The 14,223-nt window shown below is 48.0% G+C and overlaps 1 protein-coding gene across 1 annotated transcript in view; it reads left to right on the top strand.

The window, feature by feature from the left end:
* The window catches only part of LOC147116018 (serotransferrin-2-like), a 129,453-nt gene that overhangs the window by 72,196 nt on the left and 43,034 nt on the right, over window positions 1-14,223 (top strand). Inside the window, exons 4-6 of the mRNA XM_085990728.1 lie at window positions 544-726; window positions 2,929-3,073; window positions 5,727-5,782. Coding sequence (XP_085846854.1) covers window positions 544-726; window positions 2,929-3,073; window positions 5,727-5,782 — 384 coding nt within the window. The remainder of the gene's footprint in view (window positions 1-543; window positions 727-2,928; window positions 3,074-5,726; window positions 5,783-14,223) is intronic.

Below are 14,223 nucleotides of genomic sequence, written 5' to 3'. Positions count from 1 at the left end.
CAGTGATCTCAATAACCTGTGATAGACCCCTCTCTACAGCAATCTCAATAACCTGTGGTAGACCCCTCTCTCCAGTGATCTCAATGACCTGTGATAGACCCCTGTCCAGAGTGATCTCAATAACCTCTGATAAATCGCACTCCCCAGTGATCTCAACAACCTGTGATAGACCCCGTTCCAGAGTGATCTGAATAACCTGTGATAGACCCCTCTCTACAGCGATCTCAATAACCTGTGGTAGACCCCTCTCTCCAGTGATCTCAATAACCTGTGACAGACCCCTCTCCACAGCGATCTCAATAACCTGTGATAGACCTCACTCTGCAGTGATCTCAATAATTTATTCTCAATTTCCTGCTTACCACGCTTTACGACATTCGAGCAATATTATGACTTCAAATTTGTTTCCAGGTCTTTCTTCAGAGTTGCCACCAGCACCTCATTTCATCTTCAGCATTACATGTAGAAATACCCCAATATATGGAAATAGAGTGGGTGTGAACAATGGTTCTGATATGACTGACGGTGCATTGTGTGTTACAGGGAGCTCCTGCTACTACGCTGTAGCAGTGGTAAAGCGAGGGAGCAACTTTGGGTTCCGAAATCTAGAGGGCAAAAATTCCTGCCACACTGGCCTAGGTAAATCTGCTGGCTGGATCATCCCGATAGGAACCATTCTGAAATACAATCTAACATCTTGGGATGGAGTGATCCCTGTTGAAAAAGGTAACATGCGGCCCTTCTTTCTTTTGTCAAAAACGTTCTCAATGTTGAGAACAGTCGAGATAGAAGATGCATTTAATATAATTTGTGGAGGGATTTAGATCAATCATGCAATTGGATGGAAGTCAGATTTCATTTAATTGTGATAAATGTAAAGTGTTACACATTGGGAAAAGATGTGCTACAAGTATATAATGAATGGATTAGAATTAGCAAAAGGAGATGCAGAAAGAGACCTGGAAGTAACGGTACACCTGTCATTTGCAATATGTACTTAATGTGGCAGAGCAATGATAAAACTGGGAAACCGGGCATTTAGGATCTGAGTGAACAGGGCACGCAACTGCATATCTACTTAACCAATCAGATTGAAGGATTGGGAAATAAACAGTGCAAGGACTGAGCAAGTGTAAATTAGAGTGGGTGAATTCAATGTCAAATCTGGTACAGAAAGAGAAATAAAGAGAGGGAAAGTAAGATTGGATTAAGAGAGAGAGAAAACTGAGACAGAAAGGAAAAGTAAAAAAATACGTTTTTAATTTGACATTTAAAAAATCTCCAACAACAATTAATACCTGAAGGAATGAGACTCCATACTTGTAATAGATCATTTTCAGTGCCAGAGAGGTTGATTGGCGGTAATTAACACTTATCACGTTGTTAAAAGGGTACTTATGCTTGTAATGACGACACTTAACTTTCTGTGGTGAATATAATTCATATCTACTGTGCAAATACAGCAACTTCACACCATTCAATGCATTTCAATGGTGAGGCAGGCAGCGAGATTCCATTTTCATGAAGCTAATGGCGGAGCGGCGCTACTCGGGCAGTAACTTTTGGATATTGGCATTTAACCACACATTGCCTGAAGTTGCCGTACCATTTACCCATAAACCTTTATTTTGACTGCAAAATCTGGCCCAATATTTCCTAAAATCCTTTAAAATGGCTCCATCAAAAGACTCTCAACTTCTCACATCCTCGAATAAAGATTAGTGATACTGGTAAGTCTGAAGGAAATAGTTTAAGTCCAGCAAAAAATAATTTCTCTCATTACCTTCTGTGTGCATCACCTCTTTTTTCTCACTATCTGCTCCCCTTTGGAATCTCTCTTTCTTTTATGCCACTCATCTTCCCTTCTGCATATTTCCTTCCCTTTGTCTCTTTTTCCTTCCCTTCTGTACCTCTCTCTCTCTCTCACCTCATTCCCTTCTATCTTTCCTTCCCTTCTGTCTCCCTTGACCTCCATCCCTTGTCTCTCACATCTTTATTTTATATCTGTCTCTCCCTTTCCTTTCTGTCCCTTCTTCTCTCCCCTTTTCTCTCTCCCTTCTATCCCCATTCTCTCTTTCTTGCTATCCTTCTGTCTGTCTCCCCGACTTCCCTTGTCCCTCTCCCCGGCTTCCTTTGCCTTTTGCTCTTCCTATCTCTAACCTTCCTTTTTTCTTCCCTTCTTTCCTCTTCCCTTTCTCTCCACTCTTCACTTCTTTGTTTGTCTCTCTCCTTCCACTCTGTGTCCCTCCTTCCTCCTTCCTTTCTTTGTCTTTCTCACCCATCCTTCTCTCTCTCCACTTTTTCTCCCTTCTGTTGCTCTCTCCCCTCTGCCCTTCTTTTTTTTCTCTCTTTCCTTTTCTATTTCTCTTCCTCTCCTGGTTCCCTCTATTCTCATCTTTTCTGGTTGGCACTAACTCACTCACCTTTTCTCTTCTGTTGGTTCGCTCGCTCTCCGTTTCTGTCTCTCTTTTGTCTTTTGCTTCTCTTTCTTCCACCTCACCTCTCTATCTCTCCACTCTTTTGTCTCCCTGTTGCTTCCCTCTGTTCTTCCTTCTTTTCCACTTTCCCTATTTCTTACCTCTGTCTCTTTGTGTTTGTTTCTTTGTGAAGAGATGACAGGATGGGAAGAAGTGGGCGCCTGAACCAGAAGGATATCTGATGGGACCAGCTGAAGGATGGAGAGTAGGCATCACCGCAGCAGTAGGAGGGATCAGGCTCGAGCTGTCACAGCAGCAGTGGGAGTGTGGAGGGATTACTTGGGGCTCATACACCACAAACCTCGTGTAATGAAGGCCTTTGTGTTTATTTTGCAGAAGTTACTTTCCCCTTTGTTCTTCCACTTCCTATTTGAGTTTTTGAGCTCTGCTCACCTATGGCATGGAGTCCAATCCCTCACTTACTGTATATTCATTTCCATTTTGTTTCCAGTTGTGGAAAAATTCTTCTCCTCCAGCTGTGTTCCAGGTGCCGAGCCGAATTTCCCTAAGCTGTGTGCACTGTGTAAAGGAACAGATGGGAATCACTGCAAACGATCACACGTTGAACCCTACTATGATTATTCAGGAGCATTTCAGTAGGTATTCCACGTTTCTGAAGGCTGGAACAGCAAGTTCCATTCCTCTGGTTATTGGATGCAGCTTAGTCGAAACAAATTCAAATCTCTTCCTTTTTAATTGGTTGGTATTAGGGACCTATTGAGCAACATGTATCCACTGACAATTAGGTAAAGATGTTCTTGAACCTCTCCAGCCAGTGTTTAATTTTCTTTTTTAACCCACATGAGATACTGTTCAAAAATAAAAACTGCTGGAAACACTCAGCTGGTCAGTCAGCATGTGTGGAGGCAACAGATGAGTTAAGGTTTCAGGTGTGGACCCTTCATCAGAACTGGAAGAAATTACAGATGAACAGCATTTAAAAAGAAACGTAATAAAGGGCAGGAGGAAGGGAAAAGTACATGTGTGTGTGTTTGAGAAAGAGAGAGATTAAGCAGAATGATTCTGTAAAGTGCTTGAGTGGAAAATGGGAGGTGGTTAAATGGTAGACTATTCACCTTGTATTCTAGGGGCATTTTTAAAGTATATGTTATATTACTTAGCCTGTATTTTAGGGGTATTTTGGGGATCATGGGCAAAACTCTCCCATGGCTGGAGTCATACCTAGCACAAAGGAAGATGGTTGTGTTGTTGAAGGCCAATCATCTCAGTTGCAGGACATCGCTGCAAAAGTTGCTCAGGACAACGCTTTTTGCCTAACTATCTTCAGTTGCTTTAGCAATGAACTTCCCTCCATCAACATCCATGGGGTAACCATTGATCAGAAACTGAACTGGACAATCCACATCAATGCTGTGGCTACTAGAGCAAGCTGGATTTTCTGCAGTGAATGGTTCACCTCCTGACTCCCCATAGCCTCTCCACTATCCATAAGGCATGGGTGGAGTGTGATGGAATACTCTCCAGTTGCCTGGATGGGTCAAGCTCCAACATCACTCATGAAGCTCTACACTATTTAGGACACAGCAGCCTGCTTGATTGGCACCTCATCCACTCCCTCCACCAACAGCACATCGTGGTTGCTGTGTGTGCTATCTACAGGATGTGCTACAGCAACTCATCAAAGTATCTTTGGGAGCCCCTCCCAAACCCACGACCTCCACCACTTAGAAGGACAAGGACAGCAGGTGCATGGGAACAGCGTCACCTCCAAGTTCCCCTTCAAGTCACATGTCATCTTGACTTGGACATATATTGCTGTTCCTTCATCATCACTGGATCAAAATCCTGGATCTCCCTACCTATCAGCGCTGTGGGAGTAGCTTCACCACATAGAATGGTTCAAGAAGAAGGCTCACCACCACCATCTCAAGGGTAACTAGGGATGGACAATAAATGCCGGCCTTGCTAGGGCTAGCAACACCCATAACTGGAGAATGAATAAAACAAACAAAGGCAATTCCCAACAGAGATAGCAAGATAATGCTAAGGAACAGAAATCCTGGCTGCCCTGCCCCTCCATAACCTAGAGGTTTGAGGCGAATTGTAGCACTCCAAGGAGATGGTAGCTGTGGGAAATGGAAAAATGTCATCCGACTGCAACAGTGGCACTGTCTGAGGTTTGGACTGAGGCACATTGCAGCATTGTTGGAGCAGAATCGGGACGACACTCCTTTGTATTGAATGTGTCCTGTACCCCTGCCTTATCTCACTCCATCTGTCATTGTAATCTTCATACACGCCTTTGCTACCCATGGTTTTCTGGCCAGTTTTCCATCCTCCATAACCTTCAGTTCATCCAAAACTCTGCTACCCGCGCCTGATCCCAACTGGCCCAACATCCTGTCCTCAGTGACCTGCGTGGTTCCCAGTCCCCCAACGCATCACATTTAAAATCTCATCTTTGTGTTTAAATCCATTCATGGCTTCACCCCTCCCCATTTCTGTCACTTCCATCAGCCCCACAATCAACTCCCTTGCCCCAAAACTTTCCCTTCCTCTGATTCTTTACCTTCTTGCACATTCCCTTCCCCACACCTTCACTCCACTATTCAACTGTGTGGGCCCCACTCTGGAATTCCCTCCCTAAACCCATTCACCTCTCGATCTCACCCCCGTGCTTTAGGAATGAGTTAAAACCCACGTCTTTGATCAAGATTTTGGTCAGCCCTCCTGATCTCTCCTTCTTTGGCTCAGCATCCTTTTCTCTCCTCACCAATCTGTGAAACGCTTTAGCACATTTTTCTACATGAAAGTAGCTACTTAAATGCAAGTTGTTGTTGTGCCCGACCTGAGATTACTTGCTGGAACACTATGGAGGGAACCTTACTTTGCACTTAACCTGTGTTGTACCTGGCCTGGAAGTCAGTGTGAGGGGAGGTGGGGTCGTTGTGATGTTTGTCAATAGTATGGGGGATGTTGTTTATGGTACAGTGGAGGCTTGTCAGTGGTGCAGCAGGGGTTTGTCCATAGTCACGGGGAAGGTTGTCCATTGTACACCGGAGAGTTTGGCGATGATATGGGCTTTTACCGTTATATTTTGCCATTTCTTCATAATTAAATATAAAAAGGTGTAACAACTGATGTGATAACATCTCTTGATTGCATGTTGTTCTATGTCCAAACCCGCTAGAGACTTGTGCAAATGACTTACTATGTTACTAAGCCCCTGGGTCAGAGATGAGACTGGCTCTGTATGGTAAACTGACTGGTGTGGTTACTTCTTTCTAGGTGTTTGAAGGATGATGCTGGAGAAGTGGCCTTTGTGAAACATACCACAGTGCCGGGTAGGTGAATCTGTGCAACAACACACATTTCTGTAGCTCTTCTCTTGGACAAAGGGTACTTTACAAGTAGTGGCCCAACATAGACTGGACACTGAGCTGGAAGTGGTGGGTGGTGGAGGGGGAGGTGAGGTGCATGCTTAAAGGAAAGGGTAAGTAGGAAGCCTTTGAAAATGGGGGTTGGGGTGGGGTGGGGTAGTAACAAGTGGGTGTTGCCAAGAGAGGGGGGTTCCAGAAGGCTGAAGGAGTGACTGCTGATAGTGGAGCAGAAAGTAGAGGAATCGAGGGTGCGCACAGGACACATGGCTGAATGAGGTCACTGAGGTAGGCCGGGGGTAGCCATGAAGGCAAAAATGAGGATCTGTATTGCACCTACTCTGAGAGGGCCACACAAACTGCACACCTGCAATAAGATAATGAGGGGATGTCAGGCTAAGGAGGTTCCCTGTGTGTGTTGCACTGCTCAAAATTGCACTGCGCAAAGCCCCCCTTTGACAGCACTGCTCTGGGAATGGCATTTCCACCCCATAGATTACAACCATTTATTGGCCTCATTAGCATGTCGCTTGCTGTCAAAAACGGCCAGCAAGTGGCTGCCTGGCTACTACAATTGGGTGGCAGGAAGCTACCACCGGGGGACCAGAGGGAATGGTCCCTGGTCCAAGGTAAGTGCCCCGGGAGGGCAATCACAATTAGGGGGTCACAGACACTGTCAGTGTGTTGGGTCTGATACACTGTCAGTGTGTTGGGTCTGTGATACACTGTCAGTGTGTTGGGCCTGTGATACACTGTCAGTGTGTTGGGTTTGTGATACACTGTCAGTGTGTTGGGTCTGTGATATACTGTCAGTGTGTTGGGCCTTTGATACACTGTCAGTGTGTTGGGCCTGTGATACACTGTCAGTGTGATGGGTCTGTGATACACTGTCAGTGTGTTGGGTTTGTGATACACTGTCAGTGTGATGGGTCTGTGATACACTGTCAGTGTGTTGGGTCTGTGATGCACTGTCAGTGTGATGGGTCTGTGATACACTGTCAGTGTGTTGGGTCTGTGATGCACTGTCAGTGTGATGGGTCTGTGATACACTGTCAGTGTGTTGGGTCTGTGATACACTGTCAGTGTCTGGGTCTGTGATTCACTGTCAGTGTGTTGGGTCTGTGATACACTGTCAGTGTGCTGGGTCTGTGATTCACTGTCAGTGTGTTGGGTCTGTGATACACTGTCAGTGTGCTGGGTCTGTGGTTCACTGTCAGTGTGTTGGGTCTGTGATACACTGTCAGTGTGTTGGGTCTGTGATACACTGTCAGTGTGCTGGGTCTGTGATTCACTGTCAGTGTGTTGGGTCTGTGATACACTGTCAGTGTGTTGGGTCTGTGATGCACTGTCAGTGTGTTGGGCCTGTGATACACTATCAGTGTGTTGGGTCTGTGATACACTAATAGCCCTGATAATTACTTAAAGACATGTTAGGTGCAGTGGAGCAGTGATATCGCGCAGGAAACCAGGAAGTAATTTCAGTGTTTCTGTCGGTGGCTTTTTAACGCAGCCAGTTCATTGGCATTTTACTTCCGAGTTTGCCGTTCAGTGCACGGCAGCGGGTGTGAGGAGTGCATGGCAGCAGGTGTGATGATTGCAGGGCAGTGGGTGTGATGAATGCACGGCAGCGGGTGTGATGAATGCACGGCAGCGGGTGTGAGGACTGCACGGCAGCGGGTGTGATGAGTGCAGGGCAGCGGGTGTGAGGAGTGCACGGCAGCGGGTGTGATGAGTGCACGGCAGCGGGTGTGATGAATGCACGGCAGCGGGTGTGAGGAGTGCACAGCAGCGGGTGTGAGGAGTGCACGGCAGCTGGTGTGATGAGTGTGCAGCAACGGGTGTGAGATGTGCACGGCAGCGGGTGTGAGGAGTGCACGGCAGCGGGCGTGAGGAGTGCACGGCAGCAGGTGTGATGAATGCACGGCAACGGGTGTGATGAGTGCACGGCAGCAGGTGTGATGAGTGCACGGCAGCGGTTGTGATGAATGCATGGCAGCGGGTGTGAGGAGTGCACGGCAGCGGGTGTGAGGAGTGCACGGCAGCGGGTGTGAGGAGTGCACGGCAGTGGGTGTGAGGAGTGCACGGCAGCGGGTGTGAGGAGTGCACTGCAGCGGGTGTGAGGAGGGCACGGCAGCGGGTGTGAGGAGTGCACGGCAGCGGGTGTGAGGAGGGCATTGCAGCATGTGTGAGGAGTGCACCGCAGCGGGTGTGAGGAGGGCATGGCAGCGGGTGTGAGGAGGGCCCGCCTGACGCAATCTCAACTCCACTATTTAAAGGGACAATCTGAAGATGGAATTTGGAGGAGTTGGAGTTTGCAACAAAGGAACAGGTAGTTAAATGATGGATTTGAGGCAGGCAAATGTTGCTCCGCATTTCAATGATGCCTCCCTTGATGTGCTGCGGGGGGCTATGAGGAGCCGCAGAGAGATACTCTTCTCCAGCAATGGGAGGAAGAAACCTGCTGGCGATACCAAGGAGGCAAGGTTGGAGGTGGCCCAGGAGGTCAGCAGCAGTAGCATAGTGCCACACGCCTGAATTCAGTATAGGAAGCGCTTTAATAACCTAACCAGGTCAGGAAAGGTGGGTACAGTTGTATATTCACCTCCACCCTGCTGTGCACATCACCCCAACCACTCACTCCGCCTTGTCAAGCCTAATCCATCACATCACTCCTCACACCCACTTGCCTTGCACGCCCACCCATCCTTCTCTTTCTATGCACTTCCTCACATCCTCATCTATCCATCCATCACTGCCATTCACCCTCATCCTATGCAATTTCTGCCTGTTCCTCATAGTCACCTGTAATGTATGTACCTTTAAGAGAGGAACTATCTTTTACAGCCCCTGTATACTGCAGTACCAGTAGTGACCACACCTGTATATAACACCGTGTAGTAATTTGTACAGTTAGTTCCAGCATACCCTCTGTTCAGTAAACACCTGTTATTACCGTTCTCCTGCAGTCCGTGTGTTATTTATACGCGGACACTACATCACCCATACCAAATGCACTGCATCCATCGGGTGAACACATGCCATTACACTCACGCAGAGGTTTCCTCGTTGCAGAAGAGAGCATAGAACACGAGGGAGAGGGAGTGAGCCGGAGGTGGGCCTCCACACATTTCCCAGCTCACAAATGCAGAGTTGGAGGGGCTGGAGATAAATGGAGTTTCAGTGTCCCTGGCCGTCGGAGATGGGGAGACGGAGAGCTCCCAGCTACCTGGTGACATAATTAAATATCAGCGACCCATATGTCATGCAACACTCAGTCATATTGACTTGTTTTCAACAATGAGTGAAATATGGTCATCTTCATCATGATAACTTCCAGCATTCTTACCTTGCCAGGACTAATTCACGTCTTTTATCTCCGACAGTGCCTTCACGGGTGCAGCAGAAGTCGGAGAAGGTTGCCGATGATGATTCCTCAGAGGAGCTGAGTCCTCCTGAGGGTGCACATGCTTACCATGCACCAGCTCAGATACTCGCACTTCGGTGGGACCTGTTAGAGAGATAATTGGGTTTTCACCTGGTGACTCACACTTCACAAGTGAGCAAGAGCAGATGGTGGAGAGAGGGACAGCAGTGGAGAGTCCACGTCGGAGGGTGCAACCCTTGCTGCTCAGCTGGACACAGATGCTGCACCCCAGGGTCGTCGATGAAAAGGAGAATCGTTGAGCAGGAGCAGACAATGTGCGATGCATTGACAGTCCAGCTCAAGCATGAGTGGGATGATGTCACAGGGCATTGCGATGATGTCTTCTTGCACGGATAGAGTGGCCAGCTCCGTGGAACATCAAATGCTCCAATCAAATGAGTCCATGCACACCTTGAACACGGCCGTGCAGACTCTGGATGACAACATGTCTGCCACCTTAAATAGGATGACAGATACCTTAGCCTTGGCCTTACAGTGTCGCACTGATCTGCACCAGCACAATGGTAGCAGCGGCTGGACCATGAGAGGGATGATGGTGATAGGGGACATGGAAGTGGGGACACCACTCAAAGCATTTCCAATTCTTACCCCTTGTCCCCCCCCCTCAGTCAGTAGTCCACATGCTGCCTCATTTCCCAATGGCTGAGTCTGCCCCTGCACAGGGGCAGGCGGAGCAGTCTTTGGCTGGGACCTCACAGACTCCACAACCCAGAGGTCGTTGGCCAAGAGTATCTCAGCAGTCAGAGTAGGGATCAGAGCAGCCACAGGGGTTGCACCACGTAGGAGTAGAAGGAAAAGGAAGAGGAAAGCTTTGTAGTTGCACAAGGATATGCATATGGCTGTGTGATAATGTTGTTAAGTTTCTGTTGTTAAGTTAAAGAATATAAATATTATTCTTTTGCATCATTTTCCCGTCTTGCCTATTCTTGGTTGCTGGGTGGCAATTTGCCCTTGATGATGATTGGGAAGACATAAATTCATGGGGAGCAATGGGGGGATGTGCATGGGTTAGCTGGTTGTTTGCAGGACTGATTTGTGTCAGTGGCAGTGTGAGGGGGGGGGGGCGGTGGGGAGGGCGGGAAGAACATAAGAACATAAGAAATAGGAGCAGGCGTAGGCCATTTGGCCATTAGGGGGCCTATAAACCACTCCCACTAGTGTTTTCTGCCCCTTGTTATTTCTTAGCTCCTCCCAAACTGATTCTACATTTTGTTTTTCCAAGCCAAAATCCTTTCTCTCTGCTGTCTTTACTCCCTTCCTTATTATCAGGGCTACCCCTTCTCCTTTTCCATTCTGCCTGCCTCTTCTAAAAGTCAAATATCCTGGAATATTTAGTTCCCAACATTGGTCACTCTGCAACCATGTCTCTGTAATGGCTATTAAATCAAACCCATTTATTTCTATCTGCGCTATTAATTCCTCTATTTTGTTGCAAATGCTTCATGCATTCCAATATAGGGGGAGAAATTCAGTATAGCCCCATTTAGAGCGCTAAAACTTTAAAAGTTGAAAAATTAGCACCAGGCGCTAATCATTCTCGCCTCCCGTGAAATTCAGTTTTAGCGCTCCAAGAGGGAAGTGGAATGCTAAATCAAGCGCTGAACACTTCTCTTAGGGCACTAAAGTCCTAGAGCGGGGAGGTAGCGGCAGAGCGCTGAACAATTTCGAGCGCGCTGTAAATGGCGCTCTTTCATCACAGAAGCTGCTTCCCTCACTTAAAGGGAAGGGTCAATGATGCTGCACAAGCTAGGTGTCGTCAGTTCTGTTTTGCAAGGCGACCTGGGCGACTGCCATTAAAGCCCCAATCACTCTCACAAAGCGGAGGGCTTGGACATCTTGCACCAATGAAACATTAAAAACTTTGTGCAGGCACCAGACTGGTGCAAATAATAAAAGTTGCACGAGCTGAAAAGCATTCCCTTTAATTACCGCTCCCAAAGCTGCCAGCCGAGTTCACAATGCCTCTTCTTGCTGACATTGTTGGCGCGAGGTGATAAAGCAGGGGGTGAGAGTCAATTTTCCATCCAGGGCAATAACAGAGCGCCAGCGCTAAACCGGCACTGAAGTTCGCAGGCGTCGCTGCATTTGCCGCGCCCGGGGCTCTAACCCCTTAGCACCCCGTTAGTGCCCCTGCCAAGCGCTAACCGGAGGCACTAACATACCGAATTCCGCGGCCATAGTACCTTTAGTTTTAACTTTATTCTATTTTTCCCTGACGTCACTTTAGTCACTAATGCCCTATTAACTTAATTAATCTTTCTGCTCCTTCCTGACCCACTCTGCTTATCTTTACCCAGTTCACTACTCTGCTATACAGCCTTGACACTTCTCTTACTGCTTTTGAATTTACCCTTTCCTGAATCCTCCCACCCCCACTTTATTAGTTTAAAGCCCTATCTATCGCCCTAGTTATTCGATTCACCAGGACACTGGTCCCAGCCTGGTTTAAGTGGAGCCTGTCCCCACGGAACAGCTCCCTCTTTCCCCAGTACTGGTGCCAGTGCCCCATGAATTGAAACCCCTTCTTCCCACACCACTCTTTGAGACACGCATTTAACCTTCTAATCTGTTTGTCCCTCTTGCAATTTGCGTGTGGCTCAGGTAACAATCCAGAGATTATTACCTGTGAGGTTCTGCATTTTAATTTCGACCCAAGCTCCTCAAACTCTCTCAGCAGAACCTCATTCCTAGTTCTACCTATGTCATTGGTTCCTACATGGACAACGACAACTGGATCCTCCCCCTCCCACTCCAAGTTCTTCTCCAGCTCCGAGGAGACATCCTTTACCCTGGCACCAGGCAGGCAACACAACCTTCAGAACTCCCAGTCGCGGCTGCAGAAAACAGTATTTATCCCTCTGACTGTACTGTCCCCTACCACAGCTCCCCCCACTTGAATGACATCCTGCGCCATGGTGCCATAGTCAGTTTGCTCAGCCACCCTGCAGCCCTTGCTCTCATCCACACAGGTAGCAAGTACCTCATACCTGTTGGTTGAAGACAAGGGCCGAGACTCCTCCATTACTACATCCTGGGTCCTTATACCTTCCTGACTTGTGGTCACACCCTCCTGTCCCTGACCATTGACAAATTCTAAAGTACTACTTAGTCTAAGGCGTGTGACTGCCTCCTGGAACAAAGTGTCCAGGTAACTCTCCCCCTCCCTGATGCCTCACAATGTCTGCACCTCAGACTCCAGGTCAACAACTCTGAGCTGAAGTTCCTCGAGCTGCAGACACTTACCGCAGATGTGGTTGCTCGGGATCTCGCTGGTCTCCACAAACTCCCACATGCTGCAGTTACGGCACACCACCTGCCCTGCCATCTCTATCTAACCTTCTTTATTTGATTAGTTCATTTAAAAAAAATTAATCAATTATTTTAGCTTTATTACTTAATTGGTTTATTTAGTTTTAGTTACTAATTTAATAAAGTAAAGTTACAGCAATTTACAGTTTCTTAGCTAGCTTAGAGATTGAAAAAAACTGTAATACTCACCAACCAATCACCTACCTGCTGTCCTGTGATGTCACTCCTTGATTTTTTTCTTCTCTCTCCTCCGCTTTTTATAGCCCTGGCTCTGCTCCGTCCCCAACCAGGTCCGCTCTCGCCGCTGCTCTCAGTGAGTTGCATGTGCTTCTGACATGGGTCGACTGGTGCAACCTAACCTTGCATTTATAAGGGAATTCCTGGCATCCCAGGCAGCAATGTGAGCAGCTGGTGGTGCATTGCCATCATCACCTTCCTCCTCCTTGTCTTTCTCCTCCTCGGAATCATCCAAAGAGACTCTGTGCTCTTCGCCTTGTTCCTCCTGCCGGTCCAAACCTCGCTGCTGTGCAATGTTGTGTGGAATGCAGCACACCACGACCATTCTGCAGACCCTGGCTGGTGCGTACTGAACATCACCTCCAGGTCTATTTAGGCACCTGAAGCACATCCTCAGCATGCCGATGGCATATGGCATTCATTGTAGTGCTGTTGAGCTTCATTGGTCAGGTTTCCGATGGGTGTCATGAGCCAAATTTGAAGTGGGTATCCCTTCTCTCCTAGCAGCTACCCCTTAAGCCTGCTTGCAGGTGCGAAGAGATCAGGGAGCTTGGACTACCACAGAACGAAAGCATCATGGCAGCTCCCCGGGAATCTTGTACACACCTGCAGAAATATCTTTTTGTGGTTGCACACCAGCTGCACATTGAGGGAGTGGAAGCCCTTGCAGTTGACAAAGACTCCTGGTTGATCTGGGGGTGTCCGGATTGCCACGTGGGTGCAGTCAATGATGCCCTGCACCCGTGGGAAGCCAACCGTAGCCGCAAACCCGATCGCCTGCTCATTCTGACTGATGTTATCGCAGGCGTGGTTGACGTAATTACCAGCCCTGGCAAACAAGCCATCAGTCACCTGTCTTATGCATTTGTGTGCAGCCAACTAGCAGATCCTGGATATGTCTCCGGCAGAGCCCTGTATGATTCCAGAGGCAAAAAAGTTGAGGGCGGCGGTGACTTTGATAGCCCCTGGTAATGCGTGGCTACCAGGTCCAGTAGGCAGCAGGTCTTCAACTTTAAGGCTGCAGATGTCTGCCAGCACCTGAGCTTCCTGAGATACTGCTGTTCGGACATGTCAAGGAAACTCAGCCTCTGCCTGTACACCCTGTGTCACGGGTAATGCCTCCTGTGAGCTGTACTCCTCTGCTCCTCCTCTCTCTGCTGCTCCCCTCTCTGCTCCCCTCTCTGCTGCCCTCTCTGCTATCCAGCTACAGGTCTCTGAACAGCAGGCTGGTGCTGGTGATGGCGCTGATCATATTGGTCTTCATCCAAGGTCTAATCTAAGGCAGCCATAGCACCACCCATCCTGGGGTGATTGAGAAAACCTCCAAAGTGTAGAAAGCAACCTTTCAGCAAAAGTACTGTGAACAAACCCTTTCCCACAAGCAGATAAGAAAACATGTGTGATTACTGAGCCTTTA

The sequence above is a fragment of the Somniosus microcephalus genome, chromosome 6 (genome assembly GCF_052327205.1).
Source record: "Somniosus microcephalus isolate GS21.2 chromosome 6, FLI_Smic_1.0, whole genome shotgun sequence".
Lineage (NCBI taxonomy): Eukaryota > Metazoa > Chordata > Chondrichthyes > Squaliformes > Somniosidae > Somniosus > Somniosus microcephalus.
Note: the sequence above shows the minus strand (reverse complement) of the source record. Positions and strands in the feature narration are given on the sequence as shown.